The sequence below is a fragment of the Mytilus californianus genome, unplaced genomic scaffold (genome assembly GCF_021869535.1).
Source record: "Mytilus californianus isolate M0D057914Y unplaced genomic scaffold, xbMytCali1.0.p SCAF_4, whole genome shotgun sequence".
Taxonomy (NCBI): domain Eukaryota; kingdom Metazoa; phylum Mollusca; class Bivalvia; order Mytilida; family Mytilidae; genus Mytilus; species Mytilus californianus.
Window position 1 is genome coordinate 45,403,439 of NW_026262690.1, and position 27,977 is coordinate 45,431,415.

The 27,977-nt window shown below is 31.4% G+C and overlaps 1 protein-coding gene and 1 long non-coding RNA gene across 2 annotated transcripts; one reads left to right on the plus strand and one right to left on the minus strand.

Annotated features, from left to right (window-relative positions):
• The first annotated feature begins 2,673 nt into the window (after window positions 1-2,673).
• On the plus strand, window positions 2,674-26,446 carry LOC127738104 (ubiquinone biosynthesis monooxygenase COQ6, mitochondrial-like). The gene is made up of 12 exons (XM_052249214.1): window positions 2,674-2,876; window positions 5,195-5,326; window positions 6,388-6,446; window positions 8,266-8,529; window positions 8,866-8,973; window positions 9,471-9,533; window positions 10,743-10,850; window positions 11,767-11,845; window positions 15,784-15,910; window positions 21,340-21,455; window positions 24,781-24,947; window positions 26,063-26,446. Exons 1-12 carry the CDS (start codon window positions 2,702-2,704, stop codon window positions 26,090-26,092), a joined length of 1,428 nt encoding a protein of 475 aa, XP_052105174.1. The 5' UTR covers window positions 2,674-2,701; the 3' UTR covers window positions 26,093-26,446.
• On the minus strand, window positions 14,403-15,454 carry LOC127738105 (uncharacterized). Its single transcript, XR_007999940.1, has 2 exons — window positions 15,264-15,454; window positions 14,403-14,543 (listed from the first exon to the last, which is right to left on the minus strand). It is a non-coding gene; the product is annotated as an uncharacterized LOC127738105 (long non-coding RNA).
• Window positions 26,447-27,977: the final 1,531 nt, after the last annotated feature.

Genomic DNA, 27,977 nt, shown 5'->3' on the forward strand with positions numbered 1-27,977 from the left:
TACATAGATAAGAAGTTCGGAAGCGCATGTATAAATATTCTTTAATTTAGATATAAATTTTGCCTGTATTCAGTTAAAGTAAACTCGTATCCTGGAAGTCTGAATGATTGTTGTTTGCATTGCGTCCAGTAGAAACTCATAATTTGATGCATATTCGGGACAAGAGCAAATTAACAATTAAAAAAAAGTAGGTTATGTAAGTTAGGTGAGTAGGGGTCGACCGGGATGAAGGGATCGTGGTAAAATATTTGGTATAAAGAGCCATCCCTTTGAAAAATCAAAACATAATAGGGTGTCGAGTCCGGGGATGTGCGGCAGCTAGGGGGCTATGTTATTGAGATTGGTGATTTGAAAGAGTCTACTGATGTGTTATTTATTATGTTATCGGGTAATTTGTTTCAGTCGGTTATTGTTTTTTTGGAGAAAACTATTTTTTCTATACTGTTTTTTGCAGGATGGAATTTGGTAATTATTCGAATTTGAATGACTTGTCTTTTTTAGGTTTTACAACTTTTGCATGCTCTATTTTGAATAGTATTACTGTGAAAATTCGCGGCGAATATTTACTTCTGCCATAGAGGCTATTCCATTCAACTCGGGTGATTTAACATGTTACCAAAGCTTCGTGAGTTGTTCCTGTATTTTTATGTTACAAAACGGACATCCCTCATTTGAATGTCTAGCTATATGTCTTGTTGTAAGTTAAGTAAGGGTCTCAAACTATATAAGCAAGCATACTCAGACTAGTAATGGTCTTACTTAGTCTGGAGAATTGTATGCCTGATCTTTAATGAATGTTGAGCTAATGTTCTGGAGCTCTTTTCACAAAAAATCTAAAGAGTAAACATACTCGAAAGTCATACACATTTCAGTATACTTACGATCAACTTTAATCGTAAGATTTTTGGTGAAAAGAGTCACAGGTTCCATCCCTAGAACGCCAAGAGTCACGAATATTAGCTTTCTTGCATTTATAGATTGAAAGTTTATGTGTACATCCCACTACGGTTCAGTAGAGCTGATGATTATCACCGCCCCCTCTCCCGATATTTTGCTGTTGTAACGTGTTTCTAAAAAGTGATTGTGCACTTTGTAGTAAATTTGATTCTTTTCTTTATTTCTGGTGACTGAAATAACATTTAACTTATCTGGGTGGAATCATTATGCCATTTTCCATATAGTTTCTCATGTTCCCAATTCATTGAATGTGTTTAGATATTTTACTGAAATCTGTCGCACACTGTATGCCAATATGTACATATTGTAAAGTTTTACACATAAGAGATCATGAGAAGCCGAATATTTTTGTTTTTGTTTGTTTTATAGACTTGATGTGTCTTCTAAAATGAATTTCTAAGATTTGAACATCGTTAAACTACTATTGCTTTTAGATCATAATATCACTTAATCAATAATATCATAAAAGCTAAAGTTAGAATCAATGAACAATACAACAAAAATTGGGTACTAGTTGGCAGAAGTACGGATTTCCGTGTACCGCCACGGAGAAACAATCTGCCGACAGCTTTCTACAGCTGACAGCCGGAGTTTCACTAATTAGCAACAAGAAGCGCCAAGAAGCGACAAGAAGTGACATGAAGACTATTTAGCGACAAGAAAATTTAAAATAATTCTTATTAAACTAACTCATTCCAAATAAATATATATTAAAAAATATGCATTTACTTGTTTTCTATACATTATTATATATTTTATAGACTAAGAATTAGGTGAGTTCACAATGTGATTTAGAAATTTATCTAGCTGAAAGATAACAGTACACACAATGTGAAACATCAAATGAGGAGACATTACTAAGTTAAAAAAAATTGTGTCTTATCCATTTGTCCTTTTAGAAAAAAAAATATGTTTAGAAAAAAAAAATCAAATGAGAAAAGCGATACGCGTGTCCTTTATTTTAATTGCTACAATAACATCCAATTATCACCTTTAACTTTGTACACGCGTCAGACTATACAATTACACGCTCCAGAATATACAAGCTTTGTAAATAGTGAACACCTGTTGAAAACTCAACATTGTCTTTAATCACCTTTAATCTTCAGTCATGCATAAACATGATAGATCGTTTAATGAGGCAATACACTAAATAAAATGATGTGAAATATTTACGTTTTAATTACGTTTTCCTCTTGTTTGATTTCAATGATTTCAGTTCATTCAAGGATTTGTATAGTAAATCTATCTATACAAATCCTTGGTTCATTGTTTTTCGCAAATTATGTTCGTTTTTTTTCTGGACAATTATGCGTAAATAATGCATTTTGCATGCAGTCAGTTTATGATATATTAGACAAAGAGAGTGTTAAAAAATTATAAGATAATATATTCAATTGTTCTCAAACACAAGTAAACATTAATATTATAATATGACAGGGAAAACGTAATATTTGCTGTCGGAATTACCACAAATAAATGTAGCAATTAGATTTATATGTTTCAAACATGTGTGATGCTTTACTACTATAGATATTGCCTTTCTTTATATATATAAATTTATATTTATTGATAGAATATTAAATTTCTTGTCGCTAAATTTGTTTTCTTGTCGCTAAATAGTGTTCTTATCGCTTCTTGTCGCTAAATTATTCTTCTTGTCGCTTCTTGTGGCTAAAATTCTTCTTGTCCCTAATTAGTGAGACCGGACAGCCGGCTAAGGGAAATAACTCTAAAAAGAAACATGTCTTGTAAACTTATGAAAAAAAGTGTCTGCTGTTTAAAACTAGCCCGACACTGCAATATAAGTTACAATGTGTTCAGAACGTTACAGACTAACCAAGATGCTAACACAGATACAGTTGATATCGTTATATCAGGAGGTGGAATGGTCGGGACGACGTTGGCATGTGCCCTTGGTAATTTTAAATTACGAAATTATGAAAAACACAGTGGAGGGGGCCTCGGTGGGATGGTGAAATTTGTTCCTTACCTGGTGAAATAAGTTGCCGGTTTATGAGATTTGTTCCTTATCTGGTGAAATAAGTTCTGGGTTTGTGAGATTTGTTCCTCACCTGGTGAAATAAGTTCCTTGTCTGTGAAATATGTTCCACTAGTTAAACAAGTTATCTTATATACTGAGCATTTGTCATCCGTGAGTTTAAAGGTATCCTTCAATAAGTACATTATTATATCAATAATAAAAAAAGTAAAAAGTGTAAATCATCCAATTCGGATCCTGTGGAGTATAGCAAATGTTTAATTATATACTCCGTAAAAAATATCAAAATGACACTTTTCAGCCAGTAAAGAGTAGAATAAGAAAAATCAATCATTCAGAAAAAAGAGTTAGTATAGTTAAAGATGAACATATGTACTTATTTGAAAAGGAAAAAATGACTGTTCAGTTATCTCAAAAGACATGTAGAAACAAAAGACACATTCTTTTGAAACTGTGCTATGACCTATGTACATGTATGACGAACACAGGGCCATGACAGTTAACGAAAACCAAGGAGGAATACCACATAAAACATAAATACAAATTATGATACATTGATTTCTATGAAATATGTACACGTTTGTTTAAAGCAAATATCACAGGAACTTATTTAACTTTTTAAAACTCTTAATATTAATTGGAACAAAATTCATGGAGTTATGATTTTTGTTCCAGAACTGATTTCACATTTGGTCATAAAATTAGTTCCAGAACAAATTTTACAGTGCTGGAACATATTTTCTGTGATATAAAGTCCGGTGGAACATATTTTCTATGAAATTTGTTCCGGCGGAACAAATGTCATGCCGGAACAAATTTTTTGTTACAAGAACCCAAAATAAAAGAAAACAGTAGCTTAAAACCTGGAAACAAGTTTTTACTTATGAAAACAATATTTGATGTGGCCTACTGTAGTAAATTTGAATAAAAAAGACAATAATGGTAATACGCATCTCAATTGCAAATTATTTTTTTTTCTTAGTGTGTAGCATCTTGATACTTTGTACTGATTTCTTGTCATTACCACTTCAGACACCTGTCGCAATCTGTAGATCTATATGTTTTCACATCCTTAACGCATACGAAACAGTTCCATTCTGCTATATCTTTCTTCAGCGATATCTTGTTTTTTACAATAACTTCTACATAACTGCACAAAATTTGACAGTTGTTTTCCATTTGTTTGATGTGTTTGAGATTTTGATTTTGCCATTTGAGAAGGGACTCTAGATAGCTCTGTTTTGAAATTTCCTTGGAGTTCTGTATTTTTGTTATTTTACTTTTTACATCTTGGAACCGTTGAATTTTATCATTAAAATCTTGAAAGAGTATAATCTTTTCTCCAACCACAAATTGGATTGTTTGATTGTTGGTTGCTTAATGTCCAGTGGCAAATATTTCATGCATGTTCAGGACAAACCACAAATTGGACATCTTGTTCATTTGTATACGTATATATACTTAAGATTAGTGAGTTGTTTAAATCAACCCCCTATGGCAAACGTGAATGTCATATTGGTCAATACATCTGGAGGTTTAGTAATTGTTTAAATTCATTGCACAGATTGTTCGCAGCTGAAATGTTTTTTTTTTAGATTGGTGCCTGCCTGAATATATTTTGTGTGTAACAATAACTGCAAGTAACATTAAAAAATTATATTATTGTTACCTGCAATTTCCGTATGAAATTGGATCCCTGTCCTGAAATACTGTTCGGCAATTAGTCTCGAAAGTAACAATATTTATTTCTTATTGTTACTTTTTGGGGTAATCGTAGCCAGTGCTTGTTATTAACCAATACAGAGTTATCTACCTTTTGCATATTACATCAAATTATAGTTATCTTGTACCATTGCAAATTTGAACAAATGTCAACTTGTACCACTGCAAACTCGTAACACAGTTAATTCATAGCATTGCAAACTCATACCATATAAATATGAAGATGTGGTATGAATAGGAATACCAACGGTCTAATCTATATAAAAAATGAGAAACGAGAAACACCTATGAACCACACCAACAAATGGCAACCACTGAACATCAGTGGAACGAGTTAACATTGGTGCGAATTGACTTTTAGTGGTACGAGTTGACATGGTACGAGATTGCAATGGTATGAGTTGACTTGCTTACATTACATCTGACATATTGTTATAGTTAAAAATTAAAGTCAATTATTACATATACATTAGCATTTAAACTTAACAGTTTTGATTCTTGGCTTAATTTTAGGAAAAGAAGGATTTCTCCATGGAAAAAAGATTGTATTACTAGAATCAGCCTCAGAGAAAAAGTTTGAGCTACCAGCAGAATACAGCAATCGTACATGTGCTCTTAGTCCTGCTACTGTTAATCTACTTAGTGGTATCTATTTTTTGCATTTACAAGAAAATTCCATACAAAATTAGTTCAGATTATCTTATTCACATGTTTTGTATATGCCAGATGTATGAATTTTTAAAATTTTTTGACACCAGCGGTATACAGCAATCGTACATGTGCTTTTAGTTTTGCTACTGTTAATCTACTTAGTGGTATATATTTTTTTGCATTTACAAGAAAATTCCGTAAAAAATTAGTTCAGATTATCTTATTTACATGTTTTGTATATGCCAGATGTATGTATTTTTAAAATTTTTGACACTGCAGGAAAAACTGCATAAGTTTTTGAAGAATATCAAAAATATCAGTGTTGAGATGGGAGTCAACCAGTATTACTTTTCACCACTGAACACAACACTACCCCACACCACGGAACACCACTGAACCTCATTATATTGTTTTCATCTTTATTTATATAATTGATTTACCTTCTTGACGAGGATGAATATGTTTATACATTTATTTACAAAATATTCAGATATTACCAGAGAACTGTTATGAACGATGACTTTGTTGTCCTCCAGTGTTTCATAGTTTGCTCTTTGCCAATCAATTGACATAAATAAATTGTGTTTTTTGACTATTTTCATAATACCAACTTTTGACTCTGGATTTTATAATTTTTCGACAGGTTACCTAATCTGTGGTTGGACATCCTGGTACCCGGTCAAGTAGGAGCAACCAAAAGAAGTAAAATAAAACATATAATCAGTGCATTTTTGGGGAAAAGTTTACTGTTTTCCGATGACTTTACTGTATATAGAAAACATATAACAGTTAATTTTCCCCCTAAATTGTACCGATCGTAAGATTGATTTAACTTCTTTAGGTTGCTCTTGCTTGACCAAGTACCAGGATGTCCTACCACAGAGAAGGTAACCTCTCGAAAACATTTAAACGCTGTAGTCAAAACTCGGTAATATGAAAATAGTCTATTAATGACTATTGTGAATAAAAACTGCAAACAGTAAAATGTTGTCATGAAACATTTCAGCATTTTTCACCACTTAATTACTGTGTTTAAAATCTACTTTTGATAATAGGTCTTGGAGTTTGGGATGAAATTCTACAAATGAGATGTCAACCAGTTAAAAGAATGCAGGTTTGTGATAAATTATGTTGAGTGCCGTGGAAGACAACCCAGTTTTTAGCTTGCCTGGTTTCAAAGGCCACTAGAAGTAAATAAACTCACTTGATGTCTGTCATCCATCATGTGAATAAAAAGGGATGTAGGGTATACATCAATGAGACAGCTACCAAATGACAAAAATAACCAGATGACGTCTAGAGGTCAATGTTCCTATAGTCTTCAACAATAGACAGATGTCTAGAAAAAATTGTGACTAATTAAACAGAACTATCAAAAAAATACCATCTATACAATCAGCATCAGATTCTGCAAATAACAAAAACACATGATGATAGACAACCACTTACATGTTCCTGACTTGGGACAGACACATGAATATGTGGCAGGGATAGATTAATATTTTTAAAACTCAGCCAATGAACCCTCCCCCTTTTTAATCTTTATCATTGGTTCAGCAATAGATACAGGTACATAAAAGACCATACAATAAAAATCAGTATAGGAAAAGCATAACGCTTAAAAACAATGATATGATAGATAACAAAAACATGCAAATAGTACAAACAACAAAACAATAAACAATATTATACCTGGTCAAAGATGAAAGAAAGTCAGATAACTTTGACAAAATTATTGCCCTTGAACCTTACCAATTCAATAATAAACAACATAAACTTTACTAGTACCACAGTATTATAGAATTTCTGTTTCACCCTGGTTCAATGGGTTGCTGTTGCTCATTCTTAAGCATTCTGTGTGGTGTTTTGTTGAGCATTGTTTGGCTTTTTGTTCTATATCCTTTGGTCTTGTCTGTTTTATATTGACTTGTGGGTTTTAATTGCCCCCTTGGTAAATTCTTACTTTAAGATTAATGAATAAGAAATATAGGTCAGATTGCAGTAGTACTGGTAGTAAACTTTTATAATACCCTACCACTGGATGTTAAACACCAATCAATCATTCCATATAAAACCTTTCATCTAGTGGAAAACTAAGTTATAAGTCTAACCGATGCTAGAGGCTGTCTTAAACTTGCAGTGAGGTGAGAGTTTTTTTTTTTGCTTCGTGTTGAAGGCCTCACTGTGACTTTGAGATGAAGAACAGCAATAAAAGCGCTGTCCCTTTGCTCTTTATGTGTTTTTGCTGTGCATGTACTGATTTTGTGTCATTGATGGATACCCCATATCCTTTGTTTTTCTATTATACAATTGAAATTATATGATTTGATAAGATGACCTTATAAAATATTAATTTCAACTTATTCTATGTGCAATGCATGTATTGCCACTGTAAAAATGAAATATACAAATTATCAATAGCTAGCAATAACTCTACTTCTTTATAAGATATTGGGAGAGTTTATAAAAGCCAAATAAAGTGTAAAATGTTCTGTGAAGGAAATGAATAAAAGTTTGTGGCAAGAATTGCCATCATTCTATAGTTTGGCTTTCATAGGTTTACTAAAAATCTATTGACACCTATAATTTTGCTATACTTTAAATCATTTTTAAATATAGAACCCTATTTCATAAACTGGACTTCCTAGAATATTTATTATTAATTTTCTCAATTGTTAGTACAATGTATATAAAGTGTATGTTAAGCTATTGATGCATAGTATTAAATTTCCAGAGCCTTATCAATATGATTGTAGTCACATAATTTTCTGTAAACAGGAAAGATTGAAAAAAGAATTTATAAAAAGTTAAATGAAAAATACAGTTATATCAAATGTTAATTAGCATGGTTTGAGAATACATTCTGTGCTATTGTTTTTCAGAAGTAATTGTATGATAAACATGTTTCTGTAACAAAATTCAATATTTTACAGGTTTGGGATTCATGTTCAGACTCCATAATCACCTTCAACAATGATGATTTAAATGATAATCTGGCTAACATTGTTGAAAATGATGTGATTCTAGAAGCAGTAAAAAGATGCTTACCTAAATCACACAATCTCAACATAAAATACAACACATCAGCCAAGTCATATATAATACCTGGTATCACCCCAGGGCATGATGGTCTCGACCAGAACTCTTGGGTAACAGTTCAACTGAATGATGGTAGTGAAATAAAGACAAAATTGCTGGTTGGTATTTACATTGGATTTGTATAGCCTGCATGTATAAATCAGAAAAATTATGCAATTAAGCCAAGTATGCTTATACTTATGTAAGGGTCAGTAATGTTTTTGGCTGACTTATTTGTTTAAAAGATAATGGTCAAGTCAGGTAAATATGATCTTTTTGGAAGTTAGATTTGTTCATTTACACCAAACATAAGTGTAGTTTTTAACTGAAAAATTACATAATTCAACCTTTATCATTTTTTTATGCAAGCACATGATTTGTATATTTTTTGGGTTACTCTTTTATTTATGAATACCCCATTTGTGTACTTTAAATATGTGTGTGTGGTATTACAGATTGGAGCAGACGGTATGAACTCTACAGTAAGGAAAGCTTGTGAATTTCACACATTGAGGTCAGATTATGGTCAATCTGGACTTGTTGCAACACTTAAACTAACAGGGGTATGTATAAAACATAGTGAAACAAAGAAAATCCTGTGAGGTAGAAAAAAAACCCATCCAGATAAAATAGGGAATGATTTAAATAATTCAATAAAAAAGCTTTGATATGTAGCAACTTAAAGATATTACATCCTTAGTTGGAAACCCAGCAGTGCCTATGATGCATTGTTCATGCAGATAATGAGTATAATCATTACCTGTCTTGATTATGATAACCATTATCTTTGATGCCTAGCTACCATTACACACAGAATTGTATTAAAGACATGTGTACTGGTAAACCTATGAAAATTACATGCACTTTTAAACTAATTGCTTTGAGATAATGGGGCCCAATTTTTAAAATATGATGATACCAATATTTATAGTTTTGCCTTTCTTTAATGGGCTATTTGTGGATTTCTGAAATTGTACCTTAGTGTATAAAACTTATCTGCTTCTTCTTGCGGTCTTTACATTTGTTGCCAAACTGGAATGTTTCAATCTTTATTTTATAGGATACAGAAAATAATGTTGCCTGGCAAAGATTTTTACCTACAGGACCTATTGCAATGCTACCTGTAAGTTTATCTATTGATAGTTCAATCTTTTTATGACTTTAACCTGGTTCAAATGGCATCAAAAGCTATTGCCTTTCATTAAACTTTTAGTGTTTCTATTTATGTAAAAATAAGGATAATTTAGTCTGCTTAAACTACTCACGCTGATTTGAATAAAATTTAGTGAGAAATAATGAATGGAAGATATCTTCCTTCATTCTGATCAGATGCAAGGTATGTAAAAAGGCTTTATTTTTTTGTTTTATGTTTATCCAAATATGACCCCAAACTTGCAGACTCTCCTTTCTCAACCATTTATTTTCTGTATTATAATTTACTATCAAATATCTATTTTGACCAAATTTAGAAAGAGAAAAATCTGTTCCATAATATGTTAGTGTTTTTTAATGTTAAGCTATGAATTGCCTTATTCTAATGCAATTCGTTTGGAACAATAATTTTCATTGGAAGTTGACAAATATTTTGAAGGGTTAGATTCCACGTTCTACCAGTCTGTAATGCCACCATTTTGAATTCCAAATTTTTTTAGGTATGTAATTTCTTGAAAAAAAAAACAAAAAATTCGCATTTTGTGCCTCAAAATCCTTTTTTTGTCAATTTTTAAACCATTCAGAAGTGTATGAAAAGTTTAAATACGTCTAGTGATTATGTTTGACATTGGGAGTATACCTATGACATCACATTGTTTAGATGCCAAAGACAATGAAACAATTTTGCAGACTTTTTCATTCATGGCATTTTTAAGCCAAAATATTTACTAAAATTTTATTTATTTTAATGTGTGGCATTAGAATGGAGATAACTGTATTGTATTGTAAGCTTGGCCTTTCGTAAAACTTGATTTTACTGTCTCAAATATCCGTTTATCTTGCTCTTGCACGTCGCTAGGTAAACTCAATTTGCAACAGTAAAATCTATGTTTTACATAGGCCAAGCGAAAAATTTAATACAGTCATCTTCTAGTTTTCACAAGTTGGTGATGTATGTGATTGACACAATTGATTTTATCACATTTGTATAATTAAACAACAATTTTTCATAAGAAATTCAGTATGTTCATTGGACAACATAAGCTTAAAATCTAAATATATTAAATGTTTTTATATGTTTCATGCAAATATGCTTATGCCATTTGCTATTATATATTTTAAATCATACAAAATATGTATCAAGTTGCTTTATAGAAATCAATTTTCTCTGAATTATAAGCTTTCCAACACAGACAGTTGTTTGATATGGACTACGACATCAGAGAATGCCAAACATCTGAAACAATTATCAGAGGATAGCTTTATAGATGCTGTGAATGATGCTTTTGTAAGTTTTGGTATTGATGTTAACTAAAGGACTTCTTAAAAACATTCTTAGAATGCTCATAGTTTTTTAAAGCCAAACTCATTTCCTGAGCCTGCAGATATAGAAATAATTCCTCTTTGAATTCTTAAATCCCAGTAGGTCTTTGTAACATTCTTGTTTAATATCAATGTGTTATGCAATGCTAAATCCTCTCATCTTTTTTTAATTTTTTTTGTACACTGGGAAAAGCGTTGAACTAATAATGCCCATGATATGATAATAAAAAAATTTAGATATTTGTTATGAATTTTCTCATCTGAGTAGCGTTTTTGTAACTTTCCTTTAAAGGTATCAGTTCCATGTTTAACATAATGATTATATAAAAATATTGGACATCACATTATAACTAATCAATGCAACTGTAAGCTTGCTTAGCAGTATGGGTTTTGCGTACAGTGACATATAGTTGCCAAACTATGTCATTTGATCTCTAGTGGAAAACTGTCTCATTGGCAATGATACCACATTTTCTTATTTTTATGTTTTACCCAAATATATACCAATCAAATGCTAATCCTTTATTAATAGATGCAGATTTTTTTTTTACATTTTTAACAATTCTGTTCATAGTTCTCTTGTCTACCAAGATGCATTTTTTGTATATGATCACTTATTGTAGATTCATTTAGATCCTGTTAAATTTATACATCTTATTTTGTTTTATTTGATATTGACCACTTAAAAGATTATACTATGAAATGCAAAAATTACATCACTTTGCCAGCTTTAATTGCTTCATATTAGATGTTTAAAATATTATTCCAATGGTTATATAAAATTACATGAGTTAAAAAAAGTACCACCTTCAATCTGGATTTAGAAGGACAATTTTTAGCTAAAGTTCAAAGGTAAATTTGAGTTTATTATTTCATTACAGTGGCATGATAGGGACATGAACTCTTTAGCAATATCAGCTGGAGGAATACTTAATGGTGTACTTAATAATATCTTACCAGGTAAAAAATAACATTAGTGTTTCTGTCTTCCTGACATCATTATCAGCCTTAAAATTCTGTTAATCTAACTATTTCCAATGTAATTTTTTCCTAAAAGAGTTCTCAGAAAAATTTCATCTGTTCTGAGACTACTATAACACAGAGATTGGTCACTATAGATTTATCGGATTATCTGAGTCTCCGGTAGTTAGCTACGTTATTTTAACGTAGTTTCGTATTCGACCGTAGCAGACGACATATATCACCTATCACTGAGAATACTATAACAGTATCGGACATTATTATTTTTCTTTTAAAAATAATTTAAAAACAAAATTGAATAAATCAAAAAAAAAAAAAAAAGAATATAGTTTTTATCTTTCAAATGCAGTTATCTCTATTCAATGACATATTTAAATTTTTGTGTTTAATCATTAATAATTTGTTAATAGTTTGTTATTATGCGGCCACTCTTGAAAATGTGAATGTGATTAATCTTATCAATCTTACAGTTACATTGTTTTGCTACACGTCCGTTAATTGTATCTAATATACAAATATTTTACCTGTAAAGACAGGTAGTCTCAAAAGCATGGGAGATGAATTTTGTTTCACAGCTGGGTGCCCAAGGTACACGAGGCTCCGTTTATTGCAGTAAACTTTTATTCTATACTTGTAAGGTATTTCACTGCTGAGTGCCCAATATACATGTTTATTGTAGTAAACCTTGTCAAATATCGCCGGTGCACTTGTGGTAGGATTCAGGAGGGTGTGGATGGGGTTTTATAGAATGGAGAAATAGGGGCAAAAAAGTATAGAATGGAGAAAAATGGACCGACAAATAAAGAATAGAGAAGAGAAAATAATAAGTTATTAAGATTTAAAGAATAGAGAAAAATGGCATAGAAATTATAGGAAATAAAGAACCCCCAGCCAGACCCTCATTCAGATTATCCAACGTAAATTTGTTTTTTCAAACAAGTTTCAACCCCCCCCCCCCCCCCCCCCACACACACACACACACACACTCACACACACACTTTTTTTAAATTTCCGTCTGATAATTAGGTCAAGTTTTTGCAAACAATGTAATAAGCGGCGATCACAGAAGAGAGAAAAAATTTCATTAAAGGTAAATGAGTAATTTCCTTACGTAACAGATCAGCAAAGAGGTTATAACTGCAATGGATACATAAAGCAAACATAAGCCCTACAAATTATATATATGTTCCCAAAATATCGCCGGCATTTTCATTTTTCAATTCACAATGTCCAGTAACATTGATTTTTTATCTTGGGATGATAGTAATCTCAATCTTGATCTTTTACGTGGTGAATATACTGCATCAGATATTGAATCTGAGGATGACTATACGTCCCTGCTGCAAAGACTGCAAAAACTACAAAAGCTCCAAAAGAAGCATCAACCGCAAGTACATGTAAATCGAAGAAGCTTCAAAATTAAGTGACTGAATAATCAAATTATCTCTATGTTAACATAAATAGAACCACATTAGTGTAAATTACGATGACATTTTTTTCAACACCAGAAATATGTGCCCTCTTTCAAAATCCCAGACAAGAAATTGTGTGCTTCAATACAGAGCCGTAAAGTTTTTGAATATTGTCTATTGTTAAAGTGTCGTATGTTTCAGTTATATCGCTATGCTTTTTGTAACCCTAATAATTGAGCAACTCAGATGAAAAGAGTTGTAATTTGCTTTAGTTTTTTTAGCCACAGCAAATATAAATGTGCTTGTTCAATGTTTGGTGACAAACCATGTTAATTGTTGTGGGCATGATGCTTTGTAAATAGGTTCCCTATAACATTTTTTTGTTGGGTAACTGCTGACGGTTTACCATGTGAAAATTCTGAGAAGCCAAAAATAATGCAGAATGTATAAATACGTAGCAATGTCAGATCTACACAAGAATGTTAAATATGATAGCATATATTGATGTCACCTTGCTTGTCAATGGCAAATATTTCATGTACAGTCAGCCTGATTAAACCGAAATGAACTATTTTCAAATTATGTTTAAAGTTTGTTTTTATGTTATGTCGTTACACCAATGTCCCATGCTAGTGGTGGTGATGAGCGCCTAAAAATATTTAACATTGTCACATTCTTTATGTGCCCGTCTCAAGTCAGGAGCCTGTAATTCAGTGGTTGCTGTTGGTTCATGTCCCTCATATTTGAATTTTCGTAAATTGCTTTGTTATTGTAGACACTTCGTTTTCTCTAGTGAATTGTTATGTATTTTCCATGTTGGGGACTTTTGAAGCTGACTGCACGGTATAGGTTTTCTCATTGTTGAAGGTAATTACGGTGCATTCCAATAACTTACATCCACTTCATTGAACTTCATTTGGACTAAAGGAGTTGTCTGATGATCATTAGCAAAAATATATAAAAATCTCCTTAAAGTTTGCTTCAAGTGGCTATTCCTTTAATATATAAAGATGTGTGGTTAATTGTTTTTTTTTCTTTCATTTAACTGTTATCCAAACTGAGCGTGTTAGTGAATTTCTGCATTCCTGTCTTAGTTTTAATGTATATAATAATAAAAATGTATATTCAAAGACTTAAATATTTATTTCTCCATGTAAGACAAGCATGACAAATTCAATGAAATTAAAAAAAATACTAAAAAAAGTCATTTTCTCCTGTAGTACTTCTCCCTTCTTCTAATGCGTGATTTCTTTCTGGGGGTATTCCTACAATAAAGAATATATTATAAATAAAAAGAAATAATCTTTGTCAAGTTTATAGCATAGGCAATTCATTAATTTTTAAGACAGTAATCTGAGACTTGAGACTCAGCAGTAATTGACCAATCATGTCAATATGGATCAAAATAGTTAAACTGATAAAGGATGCAGACCAAAGGTGCATGTACTTTTTACATCATGTTTGGGTCAATTATTTAAAAAAAATACGTCTATTTAGGAACTCATGATGTACTGGTATTTCACATGGTGACACATTTTCATTGCATAATATTATTATACTAGCATGTATAGACTGCATATATATTATCAAGGGAACCAAATATAAATCTAAATTTCTTTCACTAACAATACAAATTCACCTATCAGACCTCATGTTGTGTGTGTGCAACTTGTCTCGTATGTTTCTCAGTTCTGCAGCGGGAACTTACTGATACAGAAAAATTGGAATTTCATATAATTACAAATTTTACATCATTACATCGGTTAATTACTAAGGCTTGCACATGCATTATCCGGAAAACAGATTGTTCATCTGAATGTAAGTTATGGGTGAGTTGCTCATTGACCCTGTCCCACGGACTGGTAATAACTCGAGGTTACTTTCCGGTTTGGTCGGTAAATTCAAGTCTATAACTGCACTTATTTTATTCAAAGTGCTTATAAACCAACATTTATGAACATGTTAAATCTTATATTCACACTTACCGGAACATAACACTCTTTATAAATCCACATTTGTTAATTATTATTTTCTCTTTCGCTGTCAAAAATGGCGGTCGAATCTTTCTTGTCAATCATTGCGAGTCACGTGCCGAGTCACGTGATCGAAGACTTACAATTAATTACTATTTGACTGGTCAGTACGGGAAGTGACCAATCTCTGTGTTATAGTAGTCTCAGATCTGTTACATTAATTTAAAATTCCAGTTCTTAGTTGTAATTGTTGAACAATTATTGTTTGTGTTTTTGTTTATCTTTACTTGAATTCAATTTTTAATCTGAAGGGTTTTAATATGATAGAACTTTGATATTCATTCCATATTTTTTATTTAAATATATAGAGCGATACTTTACGACATTGATTTTACTGTTCAGGAGTTATGTCCCTTGAATTGTCTGAAGCTGGTAACAACAGTTTCAATATAAAATCAGTGCCAACTTTTTTGTCGTTTACCATTACTGCATGATATATTAGCTTGTTAACTAGGGTTCTTAAAATTGATAGGAGGCGCCTCTTATTCAAGACAGTTACCACCCACTGTAGTAGGTATAGCAGCCAACAGTAGAGCAGCATTTCCATTAGGTCTTCTCCATTCCTCATCTTATGCAGGCCACAGAGTAGCCTTAATTGGGTAGGTCTTAGGTTTTATTAGTATGCTTTCTGCTGTTAAAATATGTCTGATATCTTAATGTGACATGTAAATGCTCATTTTAGAGTATAATAAGTAATAGTTTTACTTTTAAGAATAAATAATTCACAGTGTATGAAAATATCTCCTTTTTTGTTTGTTTTGGTTCTGGGTTTCTCATCTTGCAGTTGTTTGAAGGTCTTGTTTTTTTGTGGTGAATAATTCTCTATTATAAAGGAATCTGAAAAAAAATTTATTTGGTGGTAAGTGGTGGTTTTCATTAAGAAGACAAATCAATTACACTTATAAATAAATTTATTTATGTACATGTCAGTAACATACAGTCTCAAATTCACTACAATCACAACATTAATTCAAGCACTACATTCTTAATCATTCAAAAATAGTTAAGGTTCAAATCAAGCACTAGAGGTACAAATTTTTAAAATATTAAGTCTATCTGTAGTAAAAACTAAAAAAATCTTCATGAGCTGATTCCATTACAAGTGGCAGTCTTCTTGGTATAAGTTGTCGTAGATCCTTGGGAACCTTCTGATTCAACTTGATACGAAGGTCTTTTGGTCCAGTTTGTTTCTTCTCAATCAGGAATGTACGCAAATCTTGTACAGAGTTAGAACTATGCTTAGTTGATCTCCTCTTATTGTGTCTTCTGTATTTACGGTTGCATCTTCTCCTGCTGCTAGATGAGTAGTTTTTGTTATCTGTTTGTTTGTGACCAAGTCTAGAGAACACGCTGACATGAGACTGAGAGGCTGATGTTCCAATCTCCTCCTTTATGTTAGTTTCCTGTTTAATGTTTTGTACTGTTGGCTTTACATCCATCAGTTCATCATTAATGGTTACTTGGTTAGAAACAGTAGTATTGCTAACAGGTTCCTGTTTGATGTTTGCAGTATAGTCCATTGGTTCCTCTTTGGTGGCTTGTGAAGCAGGCCCATTACCAAAGTGTAGTATAAGGAATTGACCAGTAGGTGCTGTTCTAGTATGGTAGGTGTGTTGTAGTCCCTCTGGTAGTGAGGTCAGATAGTCATGGATAGAAGCTTGTACTGACTGGTAGTGTGACATCTTGACAAAGAGTTCAGATAGAAACTGTATGATGCTTCTGTCTGGGGTACATGGGGTTTTTATCATAAGGTTTTGTAAAAACAATGAATGTGATTGGTTAATGAAATAAACACAGTTCACTCCCATTCTTCCAATAGCTTTTGTTTAATAAGATTCTATGGCTGATGACAGCTTGGGTATTACAAACAGATATACACGTACTGAATTTAATTAAACTGATTAATTAATTACAATTAAAGAACACTGATTTTTTCATCTGTTTGTTAGCTTGGGTAAATCAAAAGCAATTAAACTTATTATTCTTTTTTTCTTACAATTTATCAATAGTAATTTTCAAATCAGTTAAGTTAATTATCACTGATTAGTTCATAATAAAATTTTCAAAGTTAATTAAAATATTTAAATATTTTGAGACATTTTTGTTTATTGTATACTTGTACATTAATAAGGTTTCAAAATAAGAAATTTAAGCAATAGAAATAACTTTAAAAAAATGACATTAGCATCAATAAATGTCTTTTATAGATCTTTATAAAGTTTTACAAAGTTAAAGAGAAAAATATTGTATATCAAATAAGATACAAATATAAATCATATTTTAAATGATTGTCATTATTCGAATGTGCAGCAGTCCCGCTGTTAAATATTCTTTTATATATATATTAAATCTCCTTTATATGCTCTAAAAATACACAAACACTCTTAAACATGCAGTAAGAGTGTTAAAAAACTGTTTTACTTTTGCTATTACTATCACTTGGTGTATGTTGTTGTCTTGGTAAACTTTTTCAATAATCTTGTCTTCAAAAATCACTTGGAACAATTTCAGCAAAACTTTTATTGAAACAAAGTTGGTGTTTTTTTGTTCCTGCCAATAAACAAACATAACAACCATTGCTAAAAGTAACATAAGGATAAAATTCATTGATTGTCTTATACATTGAATACCATGATAGTCTAATATCTTGAATATCATGATTGTCTAATATCTTGAGTACCATGATTGTCTAATATCTTGAATACCATTATTGTCTAATATCTTGAATACCATTATTGTCTAATATCTTGAATATCATGATTGTCTAATATCTTGAATACCATGATTGTCTAATATCTTGAATACCATGATTGTCTAATATCTTGAATACCATGATAGATGGAAAAAATCTGTTTAGATTAAATGCGAAGAATGTCAAGATTAACCTCTTTTCTATTTATACAAAATTTTTCAGATGACTCCCTATATGAGTCATTGCCTAAAATGACATTTTTTTTTAACTAATTTTAAAGTTTTTGGCTAATATCTTGAAAACTATAATAGATAAGAAGAAACTGTAAACAGCAAAATTGACAAGAATGCCATTGGATGACTCTCTATAGGAGTTATTATCCTTAAATGACAAATGTTTACTTATTATCTAGCTTTTGTCATTTATGTTGAAAAAGATAATAGATAAGAAGAAATAGTAAACAGCATAAAATTATCAGCAATACAAGATCTACCAGTATGCCAAAATGACCAAAACCATTGAATGACTTCTTATGGTAGATATTGCCCTTAAACAAGGAATTTTTACTTTTTTTCTTAGTTTTTTCCTCTTATCTCAAGTACTATTACAGATAATTAAAATCTGAATATAGCAAAAAAAGATCAGCAACACAAGATCTACAAAAATGAAAATATGTATGAGTTATTACCCTTAAATAACAATGTACGACGAATTTTAAAGTTTTTTCTATTATTTAAAATTTTGTCAGGCAAGAGATTCTGGCTCTCTAAGAGTCTCTTGTTTAATATAATGCATTCATTTTAAATTCACTAAGTAAACACTATTCAACAGGAAAAAAACTGCTTCTCACTTACAGTCCTGTATGCACGTTTTTTATGCCCCCGCGACAAAATGTCGAGGGGCATATTAATTTTACCCCTGTCTGTCCGTCTCTCTTTTCGTCAGTCCATCCGGATTAGGATACATTGTTTTTCCGGCTATCTCCTCCTACAGTTTTGGAGGTACAATTTTAATATTTTGTAGGATCTTCATACACATAATGAAGGTGTGCATGGCCACAGGATTTTGATTTTTTTTCAAATACCGGTATTCTGAAAATGACAGGTAGTTTGACTTAGTAATTTTTTTGGTACTAGCTGCATAAAGAGATTGTGGTTTGTCTGGCTATCTCCTCCTACAGTTTTGGGGGTACAGCTTTGATATTTTGTAGGATGTTCATATACGTAATGGAGGTGTGCATGGCTACAGGATTTTGATTTATTTTAAATATTCTGAAAATGCTAGGTAGTTGGACTTAGTCATTTTTTTGTTACTAGCTGCATAAAGAGATCATAGTTTGTCTGGCTATCTCCTCCTACAGTTTTGGAGCTACAGCTTTAATGTAGGATGTTCATACACATAATGGAGGTGTGCATGGCCACAGAATTTTGATTTGCAAGTGTAGCCTTTAGCATAAGAATAAAACATAGATCATCATACATAGTGTTAAATTTATAATTTCCTATGGTCAAGCGGGGCATCTTTTGTGTCTTACAGACAGTGTAACAATTTTAAGTTGTATGCCAACACCACTGTTTGTCAAATCTAAAATATGTGGAACTATACTCATGCATATGGCAGTGCAGAAAAGGTGGGGGGGGGGGGCATTGTCCATATCTAGTTTATATTTATTACGAATCTATAACCTATTATCAACAAATAAAATTTAATTCAGTGATGGTTGATTTGCAAGCTAATTAACTGTAGAGTTTGTTGTCTGAAGTTTATCGGATCGTGACATTAATAATCAGCCTCTTTTCACACAGGTATAACAATTTGGACTTATTTCACCCTTTATTTATAAAAATTTGTTTTTCAGCTGTTTTCTTATGGCTTCTATATCCTTCATTCTTTCTAAGCTATACAGAAAGTTCTTGTTGTTTCGAACGTCTAACCAGGTGTCAAAACTTCTTTTGATGTAGTTATACGTATCTAACTTCTGATCTTTGTAGATAAAGTTGTCCAGCAGTAGTGTATCACTTCTTATTAGGAGATACAAGTGGTTGTCAACAATATCTAAAACATACATCTCTTGAGGTAAATCTAGGCAGATTTTCTTGACTTTTAACCCTCTGGTATAACTGCATGCTTCAAGTTGTTTCTTTTTGTTTCCTTTTTTTTTATCGGTATCTTTTTCTGGTTCTTTTGTTGATCAACCCTCTGCAACTTTTTTCTGTAGTCTTCCTTGTTTCCTTTATAAGTGTCGGTGTTCTGGTTTGCTGATGGGTTGCTGTTTATAGACGTGACTTGTCTACCTGTTTCCATATCAGTGGTGATGGAGGTTTTTCCAAGATCTTGTCATTTGGAGGGGGTGTGGATGTTTCCAGCTCCTCTGTGTTTAAGGTCGGGTCTCCTGACTGTTGTTGTTGTTTACGAGAGAGGAAGGATCGTCGACAGTTATTCCTATCTTGATGTGCTTTATCGTCACAATTTTCTGTCTTTCGGTTGACGCCATTTTATTGTGATCAAGTATTTGCCATTTTGTTTGGTTAGAGTCCAACCGGGGGTTTGACTCTCAACGAGAGAACTGACTGCTGCTATAACATCTGGTAATTGTGTGGAAGTTTCAACGTGGTCGGTATGCTTGACATGTTTAACTAATTGTATTGGATTAGTCAAAATCTTATGTGTTGTGGATATGAAAAACTATGAATGAAACTTTTCTTATCAGTTGTTAAATGATTTGTTGTATAAATTTTTTTCTTAAAGAATCAGTTATTACAATTTACCTTCCAGTGCATGTTTGTTTACGAGAAAACATCGACAAATTAGAGTATAGGAAGATAATAATTCAATAGCAGTACATTTAAGAAGATTTTGATAATATAAAGGGTTTTCTTTTACAAGAAAGATCACATACACTTTTTTTTATAGTAAAACTGAGCCATTCACGTTTATAAAACATATTCAACTTTTTTTTTAATTTGAAGTTTCATATGACTTAAATATAATAAATGAATAAAGAATTCATCTATTTTGAATAAAAAATTATTTGATTATTTCAAAATTTCAGATAACAGTTACCAGTTGTTGAGTTATAAGCCAAAATCTATAATTGAAAGAATAAATAGCTATTTGATGTTTTACAAAGGAACTACAGTTATCATTTGTTAAAATTTTTGAGAAGTGTTACTTTGCACTAGATCCTTATAATTCTACATGTATATTCTATATATGTTGATGTTTATAGAGACTAGCCAAGATTAAAAATAAATAAAGACAATTGACAAAATCCAAAAAGCAGGGAATATTGTATTTCACAACTTTTAAAAATTTGATTAATAAATTATTTTTCAGAGATGCTGCACATAGGATTCATCCTCTTGCAGGCCAGGGTGTGAACCTAGGTTTTGGAGATGTAGCATGTCTTAGAAATTTGTTAGTCGAAGCAGTTAAGAATGGAACTGATTTAGGTATTTACTGATAAAACCATAAAGAAAAGTAAATAATAAATCTCAGTTCACTAGTTACAGAAAACCAAATTTTCAAGTGGATTGCACTATTCTTTATTTACAGAAAGATGTCAGTGTTATGAATGCTTGAAAATATCTACAATCTCAAAACAAATAGAGAAATTGATGATTACTTTTGAATCAGTTTTTACAGCACTTAACACATATGAAATTTTTAGAGTGTCTTTACTTTTATCCCTTTTAATGTTTTCTATTCAAATGGAAAACTGAGCAGGCGATCAGTTAAATTCAAGATAAGAACATTTTAGTATTATTACTATGATCTATGATGATTTATACTTAATGAAAAAAAATGAAAGACTGTCGATTTTGATTTTAAAAGTTCAAACAAAGACACCATTCCTGAATGACAAGCTGTTATGGCTCCAAGGTCAACCAGGTCTCTGCTCTTAATCAATTATGTTATGTACTTGGTAGATGGTCATGTACATACATCCACAGCATGCCTGTCAACGTTTCAAAATCCATGGTTTTGAATGAATATTAATGACCTGAAATAAATGTTTAACTCTTCTGAATGTCTTTTTTATGGTATTCAGTAGTTCATAATTTGGTTTTTCAAGTAGCCGGTCAAAACCTCTCATGGGGGATACACCCCATAAAATGAGAAAGATAGCAGGCTGCCAGAGTCTGTTTTCTGAAACTAACATACATCCGTATTCAATATGCAGATGCAGCTTGGAAAGGCTTATTTTAGATGAATCAGACAAATGCTTCCGCTAGAACAAAAGTCCCCCTATAAAGTATGTCTTACATTATTAAAGGAATTTTGTGCAATTTATATTTCATATTATACAATTTATATTTTTTATCTGATTTTGTCCATTAGTCCGTCCGTTCGTTCGATCGTCTGTCCTGCTTCAGGTTAAAGTTTTTGGTCAAGGTAGTTTTTGATGAAGTTGAAGTCCAATCAACTTGAAACTTAGTACACATGTCCCCTATGATATTATCTTTTTAATTTTAATGCCAAATTAGAGTTTTGACCCCAATTTCACGGTCCACTGAACATAGAAAATGATAGTGCGAGTGGGGCATCCATGTACTATGGACACATTCTTGTTTCTTATATTTTTTATCTAATTTTTTTATTTTATTTAATATTTTTTTATCTGCACAAAATTTTTTCTTATTTATATTTAACTCATAAGTAATTGGATATAAATTCAATTTACAATTAAGAAATGATTTGTCATAATTGAAGATAATCAGGAAAGTTAAAACAAATAAATTTCAATAGCAGTTAAGAAAACATGCTTGAAAATTGCACTAACAATGAAAATGTTCTAAATTAAAGACATAACAACAAGCTTTCTTTTCTTTTCCTAATCTTTGAAGATATATTAACAAGCAAACTGTTTTATTCTGTTCTTTGAAGTATGTATGTGTATACTTTGCATTTCCTTAAATAAACATTTCAATTGTTTGCCACTGATTGGAATATAACCTAGAGTAAATTTTCACCATACAACAACAATTACAGCTTGGACTATCTTTATCCAACTCAGCATATACTAATATAATTTTTCTAAGTAGTTTACACTTACCAAATCACAAACAAAATAAGATACAGCATTATAAGAAATAATAATCAAATATGGGATACAGCATTATAAGTAATAATAATAAAATATGGGATACAGCATTATAAGTAATAATAATAAAATATGGGATACAGCATTTTAAGTAATAATGATAAAATATGGGATACAGCATTAAAAGAAATAATAATAAAATATGGGATACAGCATTATAAGTAATAATAATAAAATATGGGATACAGCATTGTAAGTAATAATAATAAAATATGGGATACAGCATTATAAGAAATAATAATAAAATATGGGATACAGCATTATAAGAAATAATAATAAAATATGGGATACAGCATTTTATTCCACTGTTTAAACATATTGATAGTTTAATCAATATTTGATTGGTTGAGACTATCCCACGTGCCATTGAACAAATCTTCATATTCCATTCTGAGGATCATATTCCCCTCTGAAATGTCGGGATTACTTCGTACGACGTTACACGCTGTTAATGTACATAACGTTTTGAACTTCTTATTCTTCTTAATATAGCGATAGCAAAAATCATTATGTTCAAATTTATTTCAGACGATAAAACAAACAGACTTATAATTAAATTTTGATCCTTACTGTTTATCAATAGGTATGTCAAGTTTAGTTTGACTTACAAAAACAAGCGGATAAGAAAAAAATGTATGCAAAATAATATTTAATGTATTGATTGTAAACAAAGCATAGGCAGTGGAATAAAACATTCATTTCCCTTTGCCTCGGGAGATATGAAGATTTGCTCACCCTCGAAAAATCATATTTCCCTCGAGCAGAGCCCTCGTGAAATATGAATATTCTTGGGTGAACAAATCTTCATATCTCCCTCCAGCACAGGAAATAAATGTATAAAATATCATAGAATAAGAGTGAAGAGTATATCTTAAAGGGTTCATAAGTACCATTTTCCACTATTCTTTAAATAGTGTACAAGTTTAAAAAGGTGCCAAGTACTTGTGAAAATCAGCAACAATTTAAGTGAACAGCAGTCCTGCTGTAAAAATGATTTCAGATATATTTGAATTCAGTTAATTTCTCTTGTGGTCTTTATGTACACAAACACACCATTTAGGCATGCAGTATTTAGAAGGTTCTTTAAGCATACATTTATGTTTATGTGGAAAACCTGATTATCAAAAAATTTGAAATATTTACCCACTTAATAGAATAAAAAGTCCTGCTAAATAAAAAAATACATGAATCCAACTCATGTTGATATGCCTGTCTCAAGTCCTACACCTTATCAGTGGTTTCTTTTTTTTTATATCTAAATACCGTTTGTATTTTGAAGTTGATTATTTATGGCAGTTAATTTCTTAGAAAATTATTTACAACTGGTCTTTACTGAAGGTGGCTAAGATCTTGACATATTGGATGAAAGGGTATTTTTAAAGACAAAATCTTATCTTTTGTATGACCTCTTTAAGTCTTTTCTTGTTTGTTTGTTGTTCGTCTGTAACAAACATCCATGTTTATATAGGCAGTGGTAAGAGATTTTTAATCATATATTACTTATGTTTGTGTAGCCTGCATACGAATCAAGACACTGACATTTTTGACAGCCTTCTTTACTATTATACCAAGACAGCACTATGTTAACAGATTGTCTGTTGTCAGTACTGAATGATAAGTAGAATCATGTTGTTTATTCATATTTTAAACACATTATATTAACACATTTTTAGGATCTCTAGCACTCCTGGCAGAGTATGAAACCCAGAGACAGAGATCAGTGTTACCTGTAGTTGGTGTTATAGATGGTCTACAGAGACTTTATAGTAACAGTTTTACACCTATTGTAATGATGAGGAGTCTAGGATTACAAACAGTCAACTCACTACATTTTCTGAAGGTAAATATCGTAGATTAACAAGAAAGCCGTCCATAGGACACCATGCACACATTGCATTATCATTTTCCTTGTTCAGTGAGCTATGAAATCAGGGTCAAAACAATTATTTGGCATATTATTTTAAAACTATGCATCATAATGAACATGTGTACTAGATTTAAAGTTGATGTTATCCTAAACTCATAGTAAACTACCTTTACAAAATTTGTGAAGGTAGTTTCACACTATCACAATTTTCATGTTCTGTGAACCATGAAATTGGGGTATTAACTGTAATTTGACATATAATTTAAATAGTTCACATCAATATGAACATGTGTACTAAGTTTCAAGTTGATGTGACTACAACTTTCATTGTAAACTATCTTGACCAAAAACTTTGACCTGATATGGGATAGACCACTGGAATATTGTTTTGGACGGGCCGACAGACACAGAAACCAGAATACATAATACCCTTGTAATATCATACATTTAGGTCGTATAAAAACAGTCCACTCTCAACATTGCAGAGTTCTCGAAAAAGTGGTGGTCCAAAGGTTTTGACCATTATAATAAAAGGACTGACACAATTATGGTATTTACAATAGAAATAATAGTGAGGACCAGCAGATTTTTTTCAAGGATCACCAGGGAAAAAAAGATTTCGAGAACTCTGAAATTGTTTGAGGTAATTGTTTTGGACCAAACAACTTTTTTCATAGATAAGGATTAAAGAAATGTACATTTTTATAATAGTAGGACATCTAGGTTTATAGACTTTCTGTCTACTGCATAATTATGTAGCCATTCAGAAATTAGAAGGAGACCAGAATATAATACATGAAGGCATAAATATATTTCAACAAGTCTAATTGTGATATTCACCACTGATGCCAGTTGTGACTTGAGTTATATTCTAAATCTGGACTAACCTACCTATATTTACTTTCTTTTTTTAGAATATAAACATCAATTTTTTATGTGCTCAATTTTAGTTTATTTGATCTTTGAGATTCCTTATGACTTTTCAGTGTTATTTGACTGTGCTACAATATTAAGTTTGTACACGTAAGATTTCATTTAGAATTGTAAATATTACATACATGTACAATGTGTAATTTACTTTCTTTCAGAATATTATTATCAAACAGGCATCAACTTGATTGAAAAACACAAGATACATCATTTATTTATATAAGTATCATGAAGGAAGAAGTTACTTGACTGTGAAATGCAATTTTTTAAATGAATTGTATACATAAATGGTTAACAGAGTTACAATAGCCTTATATAAAAGTTATATTAACATTCATCAGTCAGACGTTTATGTGCAAGAAAGACATTTTTGTTTCATTCATCAAACAAGTGAATTGACATTTGATCTAGCTATTGGAGTTTACCATTGTTATAGTTAGTTGTATCATGATCAGAAAATGTTATTAGTAAATGAAAAATTGTTTTTCTATGAATAAAAAAAAAATACTAGATATTTTATATTAAATCTCAGTTGATAATTGCTTGAAAGTTATGTCCACTCTTTATAATTACTTCCTACTCTGAATAATTCCAAATATGTTGATAAAGACTTAGGACTGTGGTATGTTGATATATATGTAATTTGTTATAAAATTTTGTGGAGGGAATCAATGGGAGATAAAGAGTATTATTTATGAACAGTTTTTGTCTCGCCTTGACTCCCTAGGCGAGACAAAAACTGATCATAAATAATACTCTTTATCTCCCATTGATTCCCTCCGCAAAACTTTTCAACAAATTACGTATATATCAGCATACCACAAGACATAGGTATGCTGTTTCCAGCGTCGGCGGCGGCGGCGTCAACAATGTATTAGTTTGTGATTAGGTCTAGTTTATGGTGAACTACAAGTGGTAGGTCAATGATATTTGGTATGCAGTTGTATTAGTATTGGCATATCTCATTTCCATGGAGATTATTTGACTCCGCCCCCTTAGTCATGGTCTATTGACTTTGAAAATTTTGCTTAGTTTACATGTATTAGTTTGTGATTAGGTCAGTTCAAGGGGGACCATTAGTGGTAGGCAAATGTTAATTGGTATTCAGCTGTAAAAGCATTGGCATATTTCATTTCCATAGAGATTATTTGACTCCGCCTCCTTAGTCATGGTCTATTGACTTTGAAAATTTTGCTTAGTTTACATGTATTAGTTTGTGATTAGGTCAGTTCAAGGGGGACCATTAGTGGTAGGCCAATGTTAATTGGTATTCAGTTGTATAAGCATTAGCACATCTCATTCCGATGTAGAATATTTAGCCCCGCCTCCTCAGTCATGGTCTATTGACTTTGAAACTTTTGCTTAGTTTACATGTATTAGTTTGTGATTAGATCAGTTTAAGATGAACTGCTAATGTTAAGTCAATGATATTTGGTATGCAAATTTATTGGCATTTGGAAGTATCATTTCTATGGAGGTTATATAGCCCCACCCCCTCATCATGGTTCATTGACTTTGAAACTTTTACATAGTTTACAAGTTAATGTTTGTGTTTAGGTTTGTTTAAAGGGAACGACTTATAATAAGTCAATGGTATTTGGTATGCAGTTGCATTAGCATTGGCACATCTCATTTCCATCAAGATTGTTTAGCCATGTACCTTCAGTCATGGTTCATTGACTTACATGTTAAAGTATTGCTATTTTAATTTCAACATTTGCACAATCAAAATTACAAAAAGCATTTATACTTTCCCTGACCAGTTGATACCAGTAATTTGTTTAATATCAATGTGTGGTTTGTTTGATTTCAGTTGTTCATTGGTCAAAATTCAACTTTGACGTTAAATTTTCATTCTTTCATTCTTTCATTTGAATTTGCTATTATGACATCACAGAAAAGGAGACCCTTTCTGATGATGTCACATAGAAAGAAGACTTTTTGCAGATTATTAAAAAAGAAAGATAAATTTTGCCTACATATTGTCTAAAAATCATTAGAGAAACAGATTCCATCACTGAATCTCAACCAATATGATATATATATTCACTCTCAACAGTTCAATTTTAAATA

Excerpts from the sequence above, each read along its gene's own strand:
- LOC127738104 (XM_052249214.1), top strand. The coding sequence starts at position 2,702 with ATGTCTTGTAAACTTATGAAAAAAAGTGTCTGCTGTTTAAAACTAGCC. Across the intron at positions 2,877-5,194 it reads GACGTTGGCATGTGCCCTTG|GAAAAGAAGGATTTCTCCAT; the intron begins GTAATTTTAAAT and ends GCTTAATTTTAG. Across the intron at positions 15,911-21,339 it reads CACAGAGTAGCCTTAATTGG|AGATGCTGCACATAGGATTC; the intron begins GTAGGTCTTAGG and ends ATTATTTTTCAG.